This window comes from Rhyacophila brunnea, unplaced genomic scaffold, assembly GCF_057557595.1.
Source record: "Rhyacophila brunnea isolate RB1 unplaced genomic scaffold, BYU_Rbru_1.0 scaffold_17, whole genome shotgun sequence".
Lineage (NCBI taxonomy): Eukaryota > Metazoa > Arthropoda > Insecta > Trichoptera > Rhyacophilidae > Rhyacophila > Rhyacophila brunnea.
In genome coordinates this window covers 16,996,897-17,018,674 of record NW_028232827.1, presented here as the reverse complement: position 1 = coordinate 17,018,674, position 21,778 = coordinate 16,996,897, and the positions used below count along the sequence as shown (strand labels likewise).

The 21,778-nt window shown below is 32.7% G+C and overlaps 1 protein-coding gene across 3 annotated transcripts in view; it reads right to left on the bottom strand.

Annotated features, from left to right (window-relative positions):
• Positions 1–1,650: 1,650 nt before the first annotated feature.
• CenB1A (Centaurin beta 1A) overlaps positions 1,651–21,778 on the bottom strand; it is a 32,121-nt gene continuing 11,993 nt past the window's right edge. For 2 of the 3 annotated variants that reach the window (XM_085944794.1, XM_085944796.1), the window contains 11 exons: positions 20,443–20,708; positions 18,498–18,614; positions 17,672–17,863; positions 16,716–16,822; positions 15,817–16,003; positions 13,291–13,541; positions 12,720–12,926; positions 6,818–6,987; positions 5,722–5,835; positions 4,018–4,124; positions 1,651–3,022 (listed from right to left, as the gene is read on the bottom strand). In XM_085944794.1, coding sequence (XP_085800920.1) covers positions 2,839–3,022; positions 4,018–4,124; positions 5,722–5,835; positions 6,818–6,987; positions 12,720–12,926; positions 13,291–13,541; positions 15,817–16,003; positions 16,716–16,822; positions 17,672–17,863; positions 18,498–18,614; positions 20,443–20,708 — 1,902 coding nt within the window. In that variant the 3' untranslated portion in view covers positions 1,651–2,838. Of the gene's footprint in view, positions 3,023–4,013; positions 4,125–5,721; positions 5,836–6,817; positions 6,988–12,719; positions 12,927–13,290; positions 13,542–15,816; positions 16,004–16,715; positions 16,823–17,671; positions 17,864–18,497; positions 18,615–20,442; positions 20,709–21,778 lie in introns of those variants that run through there. The other variant, XM_085944797.1, reaches the window with a different exon arrangement.

The window sequence follows — 21,778 nt, the reverse complement described above, 5'->3', positions numbered from 1 at the left end:
AACCTGACCTATCAATATATTCACATCATGCACAGATTATAAGAGAATTGAAATGAAGATGAAGTTTGTCATTATTAAATGCATTAGAAATAATCACAGTCAAGTACACATAAACTGTTAATTCTACCTGAAAAATTTGATACATAAAGAAATACCTAAACTATACTCAATCCGAATTCGGACGGCAGTTAGCTGTAATAAACATGCTGTCCTGGTTTAACATTTCTCTCGCACAGTGGCCAATAGAATTTAGTGCAATACTACGTGATATCTGATATCAACATTTTATCAATACGATGCACAATTTTACAAGTGTCAATGGTACCGTGTAGTCCCAGAAGTACCCGACCTGACGTATAGATGGCATTTGTTGTTTGAAAATTATGACTATGCCAGAAAGTACCAACCTTATAAAGCTTAAGTTTGAAGTTTGACAACATTACGTTGTTCAGTAATTATTTGACAGCCATCAATAGTGAACGCTCTCAGTGAATTTGTAAACATGGAAAATATTGGTCATCGTTATGTAATACAATACTTTCATTTGAAAGGCTTCCGTCCAACCAATATCAAAGCGGAGCTAGATTCTACTCTGGGGGTGTCTGCTCCTTCGTTTACAACAGTAAAATATTGGGTGACAGAGTTTAAACTACGCCGGACGAGATGCCAAGACAAACATCGCAGTGGTCGACCAAATGAGGTGACCACGCCCAAAATGGTGAAGAAAATCCACAAAATGGTATTGGATGACCGTCGACTGAAAGTGCACGAGTTTGCAGACATGGTAGGCATTTCAAAAAGTGCTGTACATCACATATTGACTGAAAATTTGGACATGAGAAAGCTGTACGCAAGATGGGTGCCGCGATTACTCACAATGGAACAAAAACAGCATTGTGAGGATGTTTCAATCGAGTGTTTGGCGAGGTTTCGCAGCAATAAAGCAGAGTTTTTGCGTCGATTAATAACCATGGATGAAGCATGGATCTATCACTTCACACCAGAGACGAAGGAACAGTCAAAACAATGGACTGAAAGGGGAGAATTGGCTCCAAAGAAGGCGAAGACAGTTCCATCTGCAAGCAAGGTCATGGCGTCAGTTTTTTGGGATGCGGTGGGATATTTCTCATTGATTATCTTCAGAAAGGAAAAACAATCAACGACGTGCATTATGCGAACTTATTGCAGCGTTTGAGTGATGAAATCAAGAAAAAAACGTCCGCATTCAGCGAAAAAGAAAGTTTTGTTTCATCAAGACAATGTACCAGTTCACACATTACCGTTATCGCGATGGCCAAAATCAATGAGTTAAAGTTCGAATTGCTTTCTCACGCACCCTATTCGCCAGATATAGCCGCCTCGGATTATTTTGTTGCCAAACTTGAAAAAATGGCTCAGTGGTAAAAGATTCGCCAACAATGAAGAGGTGGAGTTTGCATTTGATGGCTATTTTGAGGAGCTCGACGATTCTCACTATAAACAGGGTATCGAAGCTATTGAACATCGCTGGGAAAAGTGTATCAACCTAAAAGGAGACTATGTAGAGAAATAAAGATATTTTTTCACAATTTTTTTGTGTTTTCTTTGTTAGGTCGGGTACTTCTGGGACTACCCTCGTATTTTAATTTTAACAGTTTTTATTTTGTATTTGTGGTGCTTTCGAGCTTTAGTCATCAATTAAGATAAAACAAATTACCAAAGGACAGTATCAAGAAATCATAGTTAGACTACATGATTGATGGATTTATAAATGTTACATATGACGTAAGACAGGGACAGCATGTCCGATTTAGCTTCGAACTGACTTCTTATGGCGGATAGGTTTTAATTTTTTTGATTGCCATGATTTCTATAGTAAATTTGATTTTCAAAAGTAATAGATTATTTTAGATAAAAACATACTCAAAACATCCTTTAAGAATAAGCATTCGCATCTTATATGACTGCAGTTTAACAACTATTTCAATAACAATACAAAAATAAAATGGAATGTTACACAAATTAATGCATTTGAATTTAAAATATTTTCTGAAAAATACAGTTGAATCTAATATTGTAAAATATATTATATAAAAATAACGACACAATACATTTTATACATTTAAATGTTTATATTAATCAGATCTCTTTTTATGAGTTATAAATAATCACTATAAATTTTATTTTTAGAAGAGCTTTCAAAGATACAAAATATGTTGGATTAAGTCAATTTCGTCATGGTAAAAGAACAAAATTCATAAGTAATTGACTAAATTCAGAGTTAATAAATATACTAAAGTAATTCCTTACGTATGTGTAAGGTATGTATATTTATATTTCAAGAGAAGACTATATTTGGGCAGACCTTTCGTTTACCTATAACACAACACATTCAAATATTTAAAAAATATATTTATCTGAATTCATTGTATTGCCACATTTCTTTTACTACACGGTCGTGTGCAAAGGAGAATCCGTAGTTATGTCGTCATTTCATTAAGTTTTGTTCTTGTCGAAATTATTCTCGTGTAAAACTTAATATCTCATCATTACATTAGTAATGCGGTGGCGCCGCCATACAAGTTAATTAATCAATAAATTATATTTGGATCAATGGTTACTGAATCCTTTAATAAGTGCATCTATTATTAAAAAAATGTAGTATATTTTCAAATAAACAAAAACAACATTCAAAATTAACTAATTCTTTTCGATGACTCGGAATTTTATTAATTCTGTATTCAAATTATCATTTGAAACCATATTTGCGTCACACAGCGTACACAGTGCCCACAATGAGAGGCATTTTAATAGAAATCAATTGATTACAGCGTTGGTAAGAATCATAAACATTCAGCACTATCCGGTATCTTCTATTCCCGTGTCGCTGGACAAGCTGTCTCGGTGGCTGGGCCTCACCAGCCGCTCGGGATGGGAGTGCGCCATTTGTGTGTAGTCCCTGAACACTTCATTGTAAGTCTCATCACCCATCACTCCCATATCTGATTCCTTCATTTCGTCGTTCAATTTGGTGAGACGTAATCTGAATAAGGAAATAAACGATAATCATAAGGATATGTATATTTTACTCAAGAGCTGGAGATAAAACCGAAACCATTGATTCTTAATCTTGAGACTTTACCATGCTTCATTCGTTCGAAAAAACACATTCAAATGTCATAGACTATGTACTACTTACTATATACAGTCGAACTTGGTTATTACCATCACGGAAATAGCGAGATCTCGGATGTAATGAGGATACATTCGTTGAAATTTTAGTTTATGATTTTCTCCATACATTTATTCACTTTTATAACGAGCTACTTTTCGTGTATACCGAGCAAAACTGTTAATGTGTTGATTGTTTAAAAACAACATCTTCGACCCTGAGCAATATAATCCGACCGGGCAGTTAACTAGACCGATGCCACCGGGATCGGATTACATTTATGACACTAGTTAAGTGTCTAAGTACCTAATTGGTGTTTTCGCCGACAACATTGAAAAAGTATCCACGCATATGGTTGAAATTGCATGTAAAAAATCCAAGCTTTGTGAAATCAGTAGGTACCCACCAGCGCCGGCGGCTCAGCATTTCATTACAATAAACAACTTCTTTTATAGTTTATGAATGCCATGCTCGCTTCGGGGATTTTTACAATGGTTTTCAGATTTTTTATGTTCTATGCTTAAATAGAACGTGGCGCGAAATATGTTATATAACGATATAACGAGTAATGCTTATAACAAGCAAATTCAGTCGGTCCCATCTTCCTCGTAATAACCAAGTTCGACTGCAGTCCAAATTCTTTGATTCAAACACGGCTTCAGAGACTTTACGTCACTTTGGAACTAAATTTTGATTATTAATTGAAAGAAATCTTATTTAATTTGCAAGAGACAATAAGAAACCATCACATCTTACTAAAATAATAGAACTTTACAAGAGACAATATTCTAATTTCAAATCAAATCAAAATTTTTGAAAAATTGGAATTATTTGGTAATTGACATTTTACTACATTAAAAACTTACAGGGTAACAATATCAGCATTGGCATTCTCTACTGCGATATCCAGAGGTGTGTTGCCGTCGTTGTCAGTCAGCGATTGGTCAGCTCGGTGCCGTAAAAGAAGGCAAACCTACATTAATAAAAAAACATGTAGGTTTTAATCTTTATTTGTTTTAAGTATTATAATGCCATTAATAAAACATAGTACTAATGCCTTGATATTATAGGAACTGAGCCTCGATGATGCGATTGTAAAATATTAAGGGGGGACATGCTCGTCGAAGGTCAAAATTGAGTTTTTATTGTATTTTCAAACCATGATCCTGGACACTCCTTAAACGTTGTAGATAATCTATTTATAGAATTTTGAAGCCTTATTATCCTTTATAGTTATTTTAAACATTTGATGACTGCATGAAGTATTTTTGTTACATAAAATAGTATTCTTTTAAACCTCTCGCTCTAATATTTTAGAATATAGTCATATTTCGGTACATAACTGTGCAGTGGTGTTAAGATTTTTTACATTTATTAATTTTTAAACGCATTTAATAAACAATTAGCATAATTTATTACGAGATAATTTTTGTAAAATATTCACGATAAAAAAATTATATTGCTAATCTCTGTGATCCCAAATTTGACAAGAATTAGGCATTTTATTATTCAAAAAATCGGCAAGATTAACACATTTGAAGATGATTCTAAAGATATTTATTATAAGCTATGTCTTTGACCATTCAAGTGTGATAAACATTTTATGAATAATGATTGCTTTATAATAATTATTGACCTAAGAATAAGGTAGTGTTTTTTTGAAATACGCCATTTCTTTTGTCATTCCCCAGTAGTTAAGCTACAACATACGGCCGTAGCCATAAAATGACAAACTATAATTAAAGTAGGAAGTAAAATTATGTTAACGCGCGTGTTTGAACATGTACCTAACCGAATTTTTTTTTATTTTTTTTTAAACGGTACATGTTCAAACACGCGCGTCAATATCATTTTACTCCCTACTTCAATTATAGTTTGTCAATTTATGGCTACGGCCGTATGTTGTAGCTTAACCACTGGGGAATGACAAAAGAAATGGCGTATTTCAAAAAAACACTACCTTATTATTAGGTCAATAATTATTATAAAGCAATCATTATTCATAAGATGTTTATCACACTTGAATGGTCAAAGACATAGCTTATAATAAGTATCTTTAGAATTATCTTCAAATGTGTTAATCTTGCCGATTTTTTGAATAATAAAATGCCTAATTCTTGTCAAATTTGGGATCACAGAGATTATCAAAATAATTTTTTATCGTGAATATTTTACAAAAATTATCTCGTAATAAATTATACTAATGGTTTTATAAATGCGTTTAAAAATTAATAAATGTAAAAAATTTTAACACCACTGCACAGTTATGTACTGAAATATGACTATATTCTAAAACATCAGAGCGAGAGGTTTAAAAGAATACTATTTTATGTAACAAAAATACTTCATGCAGTCATCAAATGTTTAAAATAACTATAAAGGATAATAAGGCTTCAAAATTATATAAATAGATTATCTACAACGTTTAAGGAGTGTCCAGGATCATGGTTTGAAAATACAATAAAAACTCAATTTTGACCTTCGAGCATGTCCCCCCTTAAACACTCTAAATCTGTTTGTGGAAAACTAGGCCCAAAACTGTAAAGTTACTCTTGTTAATAAATGAATACCTGTGCCGTATTCCCTGCTTCTGTGGCTAAATGAAGCGGTGTTTTCCCGATAGCATCTTGTATGTTAATCTGGCATCCATTCATTAATAAGTAAGAGCACGCCATTACCGAACCCTGAAAAGACAATAAATTATTTAACACATAATATATAAAAGCCATATCGATGACAAACAACCTACTCTATGGATGTTTTGCAACCAGTTTTGTATGTTTTAAAAAATCCAATTTGAATGATTTAAATGAATAGAAAATCAAAAGAAAAATATACATAATACTATAATTAGAATGAGAGAATAACTTTTCGAATTCTCTATTTGGACATACAATATTTTTACATCATAAAGGTATGATACAGACGGGTGTTTTGTGTATAATAAATAAAAGAATTTTGACTGTAGATAGAATTTTATACATATTTCGTATTAGAAATTTTGAAGGCGGATTGATTTTTGAATCGGACGATTGTATGGGTTATCAGTAACAAGATCATTATTTTCTTTTTCCGTATTTTCATATTCCGGTTCAATTATGTTGCTTTGTTTACATAACCTATGTATAGATTTCTTGGTGTTTTGTTTTACATGATTATTCTTAAAAATAAAGGTATTGTTATGTCTACTCTAAATTCAGTGGCAGTCTTGAGTGGGTCACAATTTAATGAAAATAGAATTATTCATTTGTTTTAGGTTTTGCCAAATTCGAATTTGCCCAACGGATTTTCTTTTGTTTCTTATTGAAAATTTTTATATGAAAATCGATATTCTTTTGTTGGACTCCCAAAAAATAACAACTGGTATATTATAATATTCTAACTTCTTAATTGTAAAGTGTTACGTGATTGCTATGTTAAATTTAGAGTGGATTATTATATAGTGATATCTTTTATTATCCAAAACTCATACCTTTAGATGCCTACATAAAATTGGTGAGGAAGTATCTTTCCACAGATTTATAGCTAAATTTTATATTCAAATGTCTACTTTGATACAGGATTGAGATGCATGAAATGTCAAATTTAATTATACACCATCCAATCAGCTCAAGCAGGGATGGAGTCAGCTCAATGTATAGAATCAGGCTTATGATGGTGACTTACACTCAAGACAGCAGCGTGCAGAGATGTCCTGGCATGGTGCACGGGCTGAGGGTGGGGGGCGAGTAAATCGGCTCGCAGGGCGATCGCACGGCACATGACAGGTAGGTTGTGGGCGCCTGCCGCTCGGTATAATAGCAGTGATGGAGTCAGAGCTGACAAGTCTTCTTCTTCTGCAAAACCAATTACATGCACTAAAAATGGACACTTGGTATCTTATTTTGGTACAGTAGAACCTCGATATAACGGACTACTCCATTAAAGCCGAAAATCCGTTATATAAATACACAAACAAAATCGTGTTTATTCGTCTTCAGATGATATATTCAAACGCCCATTGTGGAGTGACGTTAATGTTCGATGTCGACAGGCATGCTTTCGGTAATTCTGCTTTGAAAAAAGAATCGAGTTCTGTTTGCACTTTTAAAGTCAGGTAGTTTTTATAATCAACTCTCTAAAATTACGAAAATCAGTCATGATGTGATTCCCAGGTCACCTTCGTCTACTTTTAACCATTGTAAACTTATTGAATGGAGTAATAAATGCATTCATTCACTTCGAGTAAACAAATTAAACTGCTGTGCACCTGTGTAAATTAGCGGCCAGAGTTGCAAACGTCAGTGCTATGTTCAGTCTACGAGGAGGACGACATTATGAATTCGATTGCGAGAGGTATGACACTATTATCATGCGCAGAACATTATTTAGAAGCGGTGACACTTGGGTTTAAACATGTATAACATTAACAGAATGTTTTTAACAATTTTCACATTTGACCGGATATTTTGTCTCTTATATCCGAAGTCCGTTATATCAAGGTTCTACTGTACTGCAAAAAAGCGTTTGACCCAGAAAGAAAGTAAAATAAAAATATTTGTGATACATAGAAATATCGGTACAGTTCGGTTATGAGGAATACAGCGGAAAACACATTTTGAAAATACCCGATATACTGGATTATTTGTTAGTTTGGGTTAGTTTAGGTTAGGTTAGGTTGGTTTAGGTTTGGTTAGGTTAACCCAGTGGTCGGCAAACTCATTAGTCAAAAGAGCCAAATATCAACAGTTCAACAATTGAGATTTCTTTTGAGAGCCAAATTTCTTAAACTGAAATTATATACCTATGTAGTTAGACTGTTTATTAACTTTATAAAATTTAGTTAAACATTTAAGTCTTTTATAAACTATTGGTACACTGAATAAAACTTGATATCATACTTAATAATGATCTTATTTATTGATAAAATTAAAATATAAGTAAGGTATCCATAAAATTAAATCATGACAATGACTGACAAACACTTAATGTGAATAATGGCCTTGCATATCCTTGGAAAGTTTGGGTAAGTCAGGTTTGTATGTTGATGTTTTTAATTGTAAGTCTTATTCTGCTCCCATAAGCAAAAACACAGCTAATGGGAAAAAATGAAAAATTAAAGTAAGTATGAGGTGACATACTAGATAAAATTCTGAACATAATTACATAACAAAATAAACAGAAAATCATTTATTTTAATATGAGGCGCCGAGTCGCTAAACTGGCTCCTGGCGATTTTTCGATAAAATGAGTTTTGAATGTACTTAGATGCTCTATCGATAGATCTATCGACTTTTCCAGTTGAGAGTTTCAAATTCCTCCCAATTTCATCAAAAAATCAAAATGAATATTGACGTGAGTCGCCAAGCGCGCTCTTTGAAAAAATATGGAGTCGCTAAATTGTCTCTTCTTAACCGACCAATCAGACGCCGCCATTCAAATACTGATTTCAAACGTACGGTAAAATCTCTATACAACCGCGTCAAACCGTTCGCGTCTGTGCAGTGAGAAAGCCTTGATTTTGCTTCGTCTATTTGATTGTTTTTACTAATTAATAATGGATGTTTCATTAGTAAGTGTAACGGAATCTCTACCAGGAGAATCAAGGAAGCGTTTAAGAAATCCAGCTGGCTGGAAATGTAACGTGTTACGCCAAGAAAGGTATTTAAAAATTGACATTCCTAACATTAATTTTTGCTATAGATGTTTCAATAATCCAGTGGTGTTTCATAATATTATTTTTTGTTTCGTACGCTTTTTTTAAATTATGCCGTAGATACATAATATTGTATATTTAGCGTGATGTAATTATTATGAGATCTATAAGTACAGATTTTTAACATATTTTGCTCGTTTCAAAAAATAATATTGGGACCTTTAATAATTGGACATTATTTTTTAACCACTTGATGACTTATAATAAATTGATTTAAGATAACCGCCATAAATCTCATTATATATATTTACATAATATCTAAGTATAGTCATTATTTTATACTTTTGTATATATATTTTATTAACCTCTATCTTTACTTTTTATTTTCAAAGTTATTAATTATTGTATTTTTCATAATTTGTTGCAGATATTCATCTAAAAAATTGCCCGAGTATCCTCAGTGTAATCATGACACTAAGAACTTCAAGGGCAGTTCATTAAATGGAACTGATATTAGACATTTCCATACTGCATTTTATGGAAAGGCAGTGAAACTTGGTCAAGATACATTTATAGTGAAGTATTGTAAAGGAGTTTCAGTGATGTCACACAGTGGGGCTGAAAGAAAAAAATCTTTTTAATTTTATAGTGACCTACCTACTTTTAATTCCTCTCTCCACCTTGGAACAACTAGATCATCAATGATTATGCTTTATATGTATGTGTTATTGAGACCATCACTTATTCACATATTTGGTATACTTGCGTTATTTCTTGCTCGCTTCTCATTAATAAACACGATTCTTTATTTTGAAAAAATGTTTTTTTTCTATGTACATACATACATACCTACCGCTATAAATGCTAAAAAGATGCAATGTAAAAAAGGATTTACCGTGTAGTAGGTAAGTATGGTGAGAAAATATTTGTTTGGCAAAATAAATTCTAACATATCTATATTAATTGAAATAAATACGGCCCGCTACTGAACAGTCATTTCCGGCCGACCTTATTCCATAAGTGCGAAACTCGACTCTATTGACATGTAACGTCAAAGTGTGAGTCACAAATTTGGCTCCTTGTGACAGCGAGTGATGCAAGTGTGCTCTCCGGACAATTAAAATGCATTTATTTGGAATATTGGCGCATATAAATTGAATTTGACGTTTTAATTTACTATTCCATATAAACCGGAAACTAGAAAATAACTTAAATTACACTTAAAGTTATCACACTGCCCATAACAGTTTTTCGTGATTTACTCAAAACTCAAAAAACCCCCAGGAGCCAGTTTAGCGACTCGGCGCCTCATATACAAATCATCATAATGTGTTCATTACTTTTGCAAAAATGTTAGGTTTTTCGAAGCAACAAAACAGTAAATAATGATTCATAAACAAAAACACAGCACATCTATCGATTTGCTGCGTTTTTTGCTTAAAAACGCTGACTTACTGTTTTTGTTTATGATTCTAGAATTATTACACAAACGTAATACCGCATGTAACTGGTAATAGTGAGATAACCTCAAATTAATCATTCACTAACTTCATATTGCCCTACAGTTTTAACGATATTTTAAGACTCAAAGGTGATTAAGTTCGAAATTGGACTAAGAATCGTGAAAAAAAGATCTCAACCTTATTTTGGAGAGTGTGCAATTGGATAAGCTTCAACATCAAAATGCTGCAAAATCTAATGAAATTATAATGGCAAGTAAAATGTTAATGATCAATCAATTACTTTTTAATCACCACATCTAAATATCATGTTAATTATATCTAATGGCCAACTACTGAAAACGCGCCAGTCCCATTGTTAACACTAAATGAGTTTTAATTTTAATCTTAATCCATCATAAAACACATTTATAACTATCTGGTCTTATTAAATTAATGATATTTGTACTTATGTCTCTAAACATTTGATATTTAAAAATAATGCAAACGGAAATTTCTCAATATTCCTATTTTCCAATGCGAGCCGCATGGCTGCTTCTAAGTTTACATTTGTCAACTGGCTTCGATTGTTTTTTATGAAGTGCATTACACTGAATAATCTTTCACAGTATACAGTAGTAGGCAAAATTGTCAATATTAACTCATTTAGTGCTGACACTGTGACTGACCATTAGATATAATTAACATGATATTTAAATGTGGTAATTAAATGTTATTTAACAGGTCAGCAGTTGCCAACTCTTTGAATTGACTTTATTCTCAGAAACGGACTATTTCACAATTTCACATATGATCTCATCAGAAAAACACATTATGGATCATTTTTGAGCGTGGAAAGAAATTTAAGACAAGTCATGTATTAAATTCCATAGAATACCATTTGATTGAATACCAATTTCATAATTTTATAAATATATTTTTGAAATATTATTCTGTAAGGCGCTGGTAGGCGCATGCGGCCACCAGGGCTACACATGAAAACCACTGGTGTAGACCCTACATGAAGAACATGGTGATTGTCAAAGCCGTCAGAGGCAATACATTTAAAATATAAAATTTCGTTTGATATCGCTTCTGCGGAGCACGATATGAAGTTTTTGATTTAAACTTCTCTCCTTAATATAGGTACCAAAACCTCAATTGTACGTTGCACCATGTGGAGTAATTTAAAAATATATATTGTCATTCCAATATTATTTAATAAATAAAATACCATTACATTAAAATAACTACTCCATTTTTCAAAAATATCCATTACAATTTAACTTATAAACAAAAAAACATATTAACTGTTTTTTTCCTTATGAAACTGACATTATTCCATTCAAAATCATAAATAGAAAGACAATAGTGAAGTTTTATAATCAATATTTTTGTAATTTTGCCATTTTTATGTAATCAAAATATCAATTTTTAAATAATCTATTATAAACTGAAACATTTATTAAAATTGATTAACTTTTAATGAAGCACCAATGAAAAACATGATAACCTCTCTTTTCTCAAAATTGACTTTTTCCCATTAGCTGTGTTTTTGCTTATGGGGGCAGTATTGGTGATTCCATGTTATCATCAATAAGACAACTTCTCAATTTACTCTTGATTTCTTCTCTTATAAATCACTTTACTAACCACAAAACATGCAATATTGCAATATTAACATTGTTGGAAGATTGTATTCAATAATTAAATGAAGAACTTGATTTTTATTGACTCTTCTAAAGTTTCTCAACTGCTTTCTTCCTTGCATCACCGACAGGATATTTAGTGCTAAATGACGCGTGTTTAATTGTAAAGTTTCTCTCCAAATGTGACTTCTTGTATGAGCCAATTTTTCCAGACAAATATTACAGGTCGGTAGGCCACTTAAGTTTTGAATAAACGCGAAAGTCTCGGTCCATTCAACTTTCAATTCACGGGTTTCGTGTTCCATTTTTCTTTGCTTCTTCTTTGTAGCCATGTACAATAGGGCAGAGGGAATTTGTGGCAGAGCCGCACTCAAGGAGCCAAAGAGCCGTATGTGGCTCGCGAGCCGCGGTTTGCCGACCACTGGGTTAACCTAACAAATAATCCAATATATTGGCTATTTTCAAAACGTGTTTTCCGCTGTATTCCTCATAACCGAACTGTACCGAAATATCTTATACATTATTACCATATATCTAATTACTATAATGATATGAAAGATTAACAATGACAACTAAAATAATATTTGGGATTTGTCATGTGAAATTAATAAATTATCTCTATTTCTCATTTTAACTTTCACAAAACTGAGGTTCTCTTAGCAGATTTTTTCTATTTTACGGTGAATGGTTGTTCGGCGCTCCATTATAATTGTAAACACATCATAACATTGAAACTAAGTTTACAATGTTTTCTTGTTCGAATCAGAAAAAACAAATAAGCCATACATATGGAGAGCAAATCAAACTGATCAAGTGACAGGTCATCATGTTAAAATTGTATTTACCCATAAATTCATCTGACTCATCTCCTTCGGTGGAGTCCTGATCACTTGGCAGTGCGATAGCCGTCGGCCGGTCGGCCACACTCAACTCTGAGCCAATAAGCAATACTCCGCGACCGCTTCTCCTCTTTGCCTCTGTAGATGGTGCGTCCCTTGTATCCACACTTGGAGATTGCACGTCTTCACTTGAAGATGTTGGTGAGTTTTTTCCTAAGAGACGTAATAACATAAAATTTCTTAGATAATATGTTATATCTATAAACATTTATTGCAACAGATTTTAGGGTTGTTACCATGTGTTCTATCTCCTTCTTTACTCGATGTTACAAATTTGTTTCAAAAACCATTCTCAAACGATAATGTATCGAAGTGATCCGTTAGGTATATAAATGTGAATGCCGCTTTGTGTCAAAGTGTATCAAAAGGGGGTGTGTTTAGCTAAGAGAAAATGTTGCTTAGAGTGGGGTTGATAGTGTACAATGATTTTATAAATTTTAGCAAATATTTTGAATTCACCGTGTTCGTTCGTATTAACGGGGTTTTACTGTAATAGAATTGAGAAAAACAACTCTACCTTTGTCACCATTTTCATGTTCACTGATTGGCGATGTTTCCTTAGTTTGCCTGTTACGCGGGCGAGATCTGGGCCGGCGCCTAACTCTCCGAACCGACCATTTCCTGCTGGCATTGTTATTGGCATTGGCCTGATTCTTGGCATCATCTTTCGGCGACACATTTTCAGCGGCAGACTCCGCAGCCACTGTCAGCTCGCTGATAAACATCAGGGATACATACTTGGCCTTTATCCATGCTTCACGGATAGACCTGGAATTTTTATTTTTGTTTACATAAAATTCTATGGTCTTATTGGCCAAAGACTTGAAATCTATGGTCATATTTCAATTTATTAATAATGAAGTGATTTCCAATTTTCTTTATTATTTTTAAGTAAATTATTTTTATACAAATGATTTAAAGATAAACCGTTCTTTTTAATGACCAAGTTTCCTAATAACTACAGTAGATAGAGTTCATTTAACTTTCAGACGCCACAATGGCATATGCCGTTAGTAACCATTGCCTACTAATAGAACGCCACCTAAACGCAAGCGGTAGGTAAAGTTTATTAAATATTTGGATTTTTCTTCTTAGGATATTTCAATGAAACTTGTCCTGATCTAATACAGTAGTTTAGTGTTAAATACATAGAAGATACTTTCAAGAAACTTTTGAATCACATTGATGACATTTATTTATTTATATTTATAAATGGCGTATGCACCTGTGAAACAAAATACATAAAATACCACAATAAAACCAGGGCACACAAAATAATACAATGTATTGTTAATTTTTAATAAAAAAAGAAGAAAAAGCACAACGAAAAAGCAGCATATCAAAATTATAATGAGTTGAGTAGGTATCTACACTACAAAAACATCATTAATTGCAGTGCTTTCGTGCCTGAACGGAGGTATTGAACATGTCAACAGAAGAACTATTAGAAAGAGAATGAATCCTTGGTATTGCTCTTAAAATACTAAACAATCTTTAATTAAATTTAATATATTTTTATCAAATTCAATTCAAAATTAAGGGGGGACATGCTCGTCGTAGGTCAAAATTGAGTTTTTATTGTATTTTCAAACCATGATCCTGGACACTCCTTAAACGTTGTAGATAATCTATTTATATAATTTTGAAGCCTTATTATCCTTTATATTTATTTTAAACATTTAATGACTGCATAAAGTATTTTTGTTACATAAAATAGTATTCTTTTAAACCTCTCACTCTAATGTTTTAGAATATAGTCATATTTCGGTACATGAATGTGTAGTGGTGTTAAGATTTTTTACATTTATTAATTTTTAAGCGCATTTATAAAACCATTAGTATAATTTATGACGAGATAATTTTAGTAAAATATTCACGATAAAAAATTATATTGATAATCTCAATATTATATTATCATTATCTTATATTGATAAAGGTCAATAATTATTATAAAGCAACTCCTTACTTATATATATATATTAAAATATATTAAAATTACTCCCTACTTTAATTATAGTTTGTCAATTTATGGCTACGGCCGTATGTTGTAGCTTAACCACTGGGGAATGCCAAAAGAAGTGGCGTATTTCAAAAAAACACTACCTTATTCTTAGGTCAATAATTATTATAAAGCAATCATTATTCGTAGGATGTTTATCACACTTGAATGGTCAAAGACATAGCTTATAATAAGTATCTTTAGAATCATCTTCAAATGTGTTAATCTTGCCAATTTTTTGAATAATAAAATGCCTAATTCTTGTCAAATTTGGGATCACAGAGATTATCAATATAATTTTTTATCGTAAATATTTTACTAAAATAATCTCGTCATAAATTATACTAATGGTTTTATAAATGCGATTAAAAATTAATAAATGTAAAAAATCTTAACACCACTGCACATTCATGTACCGAAATATGACTATATTCTAAAACATTAGAGCGAGAGGTTTAAAAGAATACTATTTTATGTAACAAAAATACTTTATGCAGTCATCAAATGTTTAAAATAACTATAAAGGATAATAAGGCTTCAAAATTATATAAATAGATTATCTACAACGTTTAAGGAGTGTCCAGGATCATGGTTTGAAAATACAATAAAAACTCAATTTTGACCTACGACGAGCATGTGGGCCGTTAAACAATGTGATACTAATATTATGTAATAAGGACTTATAGAACACTGAAAATATGTTTAAAAAAATATTTTTTTAATAAAAACCAGTTTTTTAAATGGCTAATAGTTTTATTAACAAATGAAAACATTATAATAAAAATTAAAATATGGAAATTAATTCTTATAAACTATGCCAAAAAAATCCCGTCATATAAACTAGTTCTCGATGTAAAGTTTCCTTTAGAAAACAATACAATAGATCGTAAAACAGTTTATATTAAGCCATACATATTACTTTCATATAATAATATGATTGTGTATAAAAATGTCTGCAGTATGATACACATCTATGGGCAATAATGTAAATGTGGTGTAATGAGTGATTTTACGTATGATAGAATATTTAAGTACAATACTCACCCTGAGCAATTAGGAGTGGCCCTGATCACGGCAGTGTTTTCGGTGACAGTTGCCTCATAGACTTTGTTCACAACGCGGTTTCCAAGTTCGGCCATGACTTTCACAGCGTCGCCCTCCCACTCGTCCAAGGTCAAAGATCGCACTTTGCTGTGATGGACACCGAGGGAGCGGTGAACACCAGAGCATTCTTGAAACAAAACAATAAAAACTCAAGCAATCCCATAGGGAGCAAAAGAAAAGGCAGGACAAGCCTTCTCTAGCTAGATGGAGCTTCAAATGACGTGTCGTAGGCTTGGCCTACTGAATCGAAGACCAGCCACTTCGGACAGGGACAGGTGGAGAGAAGGTAAGATCCACTTCGGATTGTTTAACTCCTGGTGAAGATGGAATATATTATATTCATAATTATATTGGATTTAATTCTAGAAACCATATTTAAATCGATTGCTAAATCAATTTGTAAACAATTATCAAGATATAAGACTCGACTGAAATACCAATTAACATAAAATCAAACTCTAATTCAGCACCGAACACCGACTCTCTTCCACTCTGCTATTATGCTACATAAGAAATATACACGCTCCATATTGGACATAGCAAGGTGCGCAGGGCATGGCACTGGATTGAGGGAATTGGTACGACCTTAGACTTGCCCCATAATCTGATGCTGAAGCTTAACAGGTTGAAGTAGGCAAAGTCTAAGACATACAGCGTTGCAAGTTGCCTGGCAGATGTGCATTGGATTATCTATGCACATCTGGCACAACCAATCTATGAACAATCGGTGATTTTCTCAAGCCTGAATGTTTCTATTACGTGTTCACTACTGTAATTGGGCATCTTGGCCTGGTGTAGTGTTAAAAAATGCACATAGATGAAAAGAAGTGTAGGTTTACCAATGCATAATGTGATTCCCAAATTGATACTGGCCCACCGAGGGTTTGGACTCCCGCAATCACAGCAAACATTGTTTCCGGGAATACTCAGTAGCTGCTCCCACATTCTGAAAGAACACATTTCTATAATGGCAAATCGAAATTAAGCATACAAAATAACCAAAATCCCAGAATAAACTCCCTAGCTTGACAACTCATTTTGAATCTTTTCATCAAGTCATGGACGAAATAGATACATTTTTATTATAGCCTGATCCAACACGACAATCGGGGTGACAAATTGGCTCGAAGCTGTTAAGTTCTGTCAATGCTGTCAGGCTGATGTTTGTCTAATTTTATTCATTACCTATTTCACAAATTCCAATTGACTAAAATTTTGTACTACCTATTCCATTTGAATCATTTTTAGTAACCCAAGTTTCACTGTTCGGCATTTTCAGGCACTACGCACATTTGCCTATGTAATAATATAAAATAAAAATATTATCTTAGTAAATACGATCAGGAACTTGTTCGTTGTCGAAATAAAATCTCCAGTAGTTTGCAGTGACATTATAAGTATGAAAAAATTAGGGAAAACTGTAAAATGCAGGCACCGAGCTGACCAATAGATATTATTTGTTTTACATAATATAATTTTAAATACTAGCAACGTAGCATGTCATTAACCTATTAAAATAAGCGTCAAAACAATCTAATTGGTACCTGACACGTGTGTAATTACATTACTATTTAAGGATGACAATAATTATTCACAGTAATCGAGGTGAGTATTATAAATGTATGCTTGCCCGACCATGTCCGATCCTAATAAGATCATATGGACTTCCACAGGGTGGAGGTTTTTTGTATTAACAGATTTTGTTTTTTTACAAGAAATGGATGTCAGCCTCGTCAGGATGTCTGACTCATACATAAATTGAAAAACAGTATGCTTGTAAATAATGAATACTAACTTGACTTTCTTATTGGGATAGTGATTAGAGATGTTGGTGAGATGGTTAGCAGAAGTAGTGTGGTCGCGAGGATGCGTGTCGGCAACCACAATGGTGCTCATTCCGCGCTGGATAGCCACACGGATGCCGCTCTGAAGAGCGCCAATCCACGCACTCAGCATTTCTTCTGAATCAGCTTGAAGCATGTGACTTCTGAGAAAATTGCAATAAAATAAATTAAATATGTAACTGTTTCCTTCTTTTATTACACAAATATGTGACTTCTGAGAAAATTGCAATAAAATAAATTAAATATGTAACTGTTTCCTTCTTTTATTACACAAATCTTTCATTTTTGAACCGTTTAACTGTCGAAAGCGTTAATTACACCAATTAACTAATTGCGGCATAGAAAGGATTAAAAGGTATAGTTAGTCAAATAATGTAGCGTTAATGCCGGAGAGTGGTGAGTCTAATAAACAAGAACTTGGGTAGAGAACGCTTTATACTTTACAGAAAATGATTACAGACAGCATACAGCAAGGTTTCCCAACATTGTGCCCGCAGGTGCAGTTGCACCCATGAACTCATTTGTGCATTTTATAATTGTTATTAAAAAACAAAAATATAATTGTTGTAAAATTTTAAATCGATTAATAAAAATGATTGCAATTGAATTTTCATTTTAAATCTTCAATATCTCAGCTTAAGTTTTTAAGCTTAGACTTCTGTTGCACTAAACACCCCATTTTATTTAGGTTGTCTAGTAAAAAAGATTTTCTTCAACATCTATGATTACAAACTTCACTAATTAATTTACCATAGACAATAAAAATGCAATGCTCACTTTGATGGCGATAACACCTCAAAGCAGTAACGCCTTTCTCCTTCGGGGACAGGTTTCACGGTGCAAAGTCGGAGATCTTCCTCCATCACTGTCACATTTTCTTCACCTGTTCGCTTTCTATAAAAAAAGCAACATGCAATTTTAAATTTGTTGTTTACATACATAACTTTGGGCTGATAAGAAGACGACGACTCAACCAATACTACATTATTATCAAGAAATCTTGATTTTGTCTATTAATTTTTATCACCTTCCGAGCCGTTCAATATTCAACAATAAAATTCATATATTTTTATATATTTCAACGATTTGTTTTATATGTATGATTTTATTTTTTGGCCAATTGAGTTCAGTCTGAGGCTAGCAATTTGTTACCCCTAAAAATGGATATGTAACTACACAACATTTACGTGTATAATGTCAAATTCTCGTCGAAGTCCTGATGATGAGTTTCAAGAGAATTTTAACTGTCTATTTTTTTCTATATATAAATACATATTATATTATTTTGCTGCATAGTTTCTGGACTGTCACCGTGTTTCCTTCTCTCTTTATTTCCTCGACATTTCGGACTCTTTGCAGAGGCTATTCTCAAGAGATGATGTAGTCAAGTGTACTGTAAGGTGTATGAATGCAAACAGCAATCTAAGTGTATCGAATTATCGTGGATTCGGTGGTTGTATGTGAGGTATTTAAAAAAAAAATGAGATATACTGTATGAAAAGGATGGAGGTAGGCTGTGGAGATCAGACAAAAATAGTCAGACACTTTGTCAGTCATACTTATTTGTTTTCAAATTATGTATGTTCAATATATAAAAGTGTTACATTCTCAAATCTTGTGTCTTATTCGTTCAATAAAAGAAATATGTAGTTTATTAAATTATTAGCAAGTCTAATTGGATTAGACAGGGTTTAATAGAATTTTAAAAACTAACCAATACCATCTACAATTTATTAAATTTCTAAAACAAATTATGACTGACAAAGTTACCTCCATCCTTCGCCACTGCTGTATGAAAAGTATATTGGCCAGAGCTTGTGGACGATTAAAAAGCATTCGAGTGAACAAGTAAGGGCATATTCGTTAAAATATTACACTCAGCAATTGGTAATTATAATGTACAGTGTGATAATAATATTATAATGCTTTGTCCTGCTTTTTTCATTATCTGAATATAATGACATTGTCATTTATGAAAGTATTACATATTTTTAACATTATTAAAAATGATAAGCTAATATTTATTGCATTAGACTGATTATAATTAATGTTGGAATTAGACTAAAATGAGTATCCAACTATAATACAGTTAACGTAATGTATAAATTATCTCTACTGCACAATGTAGATACATTATCATTAATTTTATTAGTAGTAGGTAAGTTATATTGAGCCAACATTTTTATGCATAAAAAAATATATATTTTCCCACCAATACACTCAATTATTACATCCGCGGTGGAGTAGTGGCAGACTGCATGACTTCAATACTGTCAGAAAACTGCATGTTATATTTTCTATAATGTATTTTTGTATTGAAAGCAACTACTCAATGGGTTCCTCGTTGAGAAATCTGATAATATAACATCAACACTGTGGAGTTTCGTATGTTTTGCTTTGCAGTGAATATATTATAATATATATTTGAGTCGATATACCATTTGGTATTCGCCACCTATGGAATTAGGGGTCATCCATATATGACACCACACTCTAGGTGGGGAAGGGAACTAATATAATGTGATGATTTATGAAGATGGGGATGAAGAGAAGGGTGACAAAAAAGAGAGCTGCGTAATATGTATTTAACTATTCTTGATGTAATAAATACCCGTGTGTAATAAATTTTCATATTAAAAATTAATTTACAAAATATTGATTAGTAAATATTTCTGGAAATTATAAAATAATCTTATAAAAGAGGCTCCGATGAATTACTGACCTGTAAACCAATTGATTATCGAACAAATAAAACCATCTCCGATTCCACGTCTTGAATGCATTTGAAGTTCTCTTAAAGAGGTATCCCTGCATCCTGGGCTTGATGGAATTCCTAGGAGACGTTGTCAGAGTCATGGCGTCGCCCACTTCACTCTCCTTCCCGGAAGTGTTGCAGCTCGGCAGCGCTGTGTCCCTGCTGTTCACCACGGTGTGTCGGTTCTCCATTTCTTTTTCCAAGTCTTTGGTCTCGCCTCGCATTATCGCCACCTGCACAAATTATTCACATTTGAACAAAATCAAACGAAGGAGCGACAATCAAAAACAAACTTATCATTTGTCACTGCACAGGCCAATTGCCGTAACCCTCACTTTTCACCAAAGTGACATTTTGATGGTAATGGACTTATGCCATAAATCCCAAAAAAAAATTTCAAATCAAAATAATTCAAAACTATTTTTTAAGCCATTTGTAACTTGACAAAAAATATTCCAGTCAAATGCTGTAACCCTCTCTAAACATAAGCCACAGGGTAAGTATAGAGTAAACCACTCAATTTGTAATAAAATAATAAATAAATATTATATAAAATCATAAGTAAATCCAATGCCCACAGTTTTTTTCACTTCCTGAACAATTTGATATTTGAGGGTTACGCTACTTGGCCTGTACAGTGGCGAATATTATTTAGAGTGCATGAGAAGCGGACACTATAAATCATTCTTCTTAATAGCATGCTTCATCGTGTAGAAATAATTCATTGAAATATAAATAATATGTAAGTAAAAAATTTTGTCTGTTGAAATATATGCCTTTTGATCAGCGTTAATTTTATCTGTCTATCAGTTCCGTTATAACTGAAAAACTACTGGACTAATATTAATGAAACTTCCTCAGTTTATAGACAATATTGCTGGTACCAATTTGGTCAAGGTTCATTTTGATATCTCAAAAGATTCCGAAGTAACAAGATAAAACTAACTTCACAAAAATTAGCGCACAAGCAAAAATTATTCATCATGTGTATGGAATGTGGTGTAGTGAACCAAGGTACGGATGAAAAGGCGTGTAGCTACATCCATCCAGTGTCGTTTATTTTTTAATTCCATATTTCATACAAACAAAATCGTGGGTGGACTGTCAGTTGTTAATAGTATAATTAAAAGATTTACTCACACAGCATAGGCGCGTTTATTTAAGAATAGTCAAGCAGCGGTAATAAATTGCGAATTTCAATGGTAGTGCTAGTTATTGCTTAACTTTGAATGCAATGAACTAACCTGTTACACATTAATCTATCACAATTTACCAAATAGCATTCAAAGTATAATCAATAATT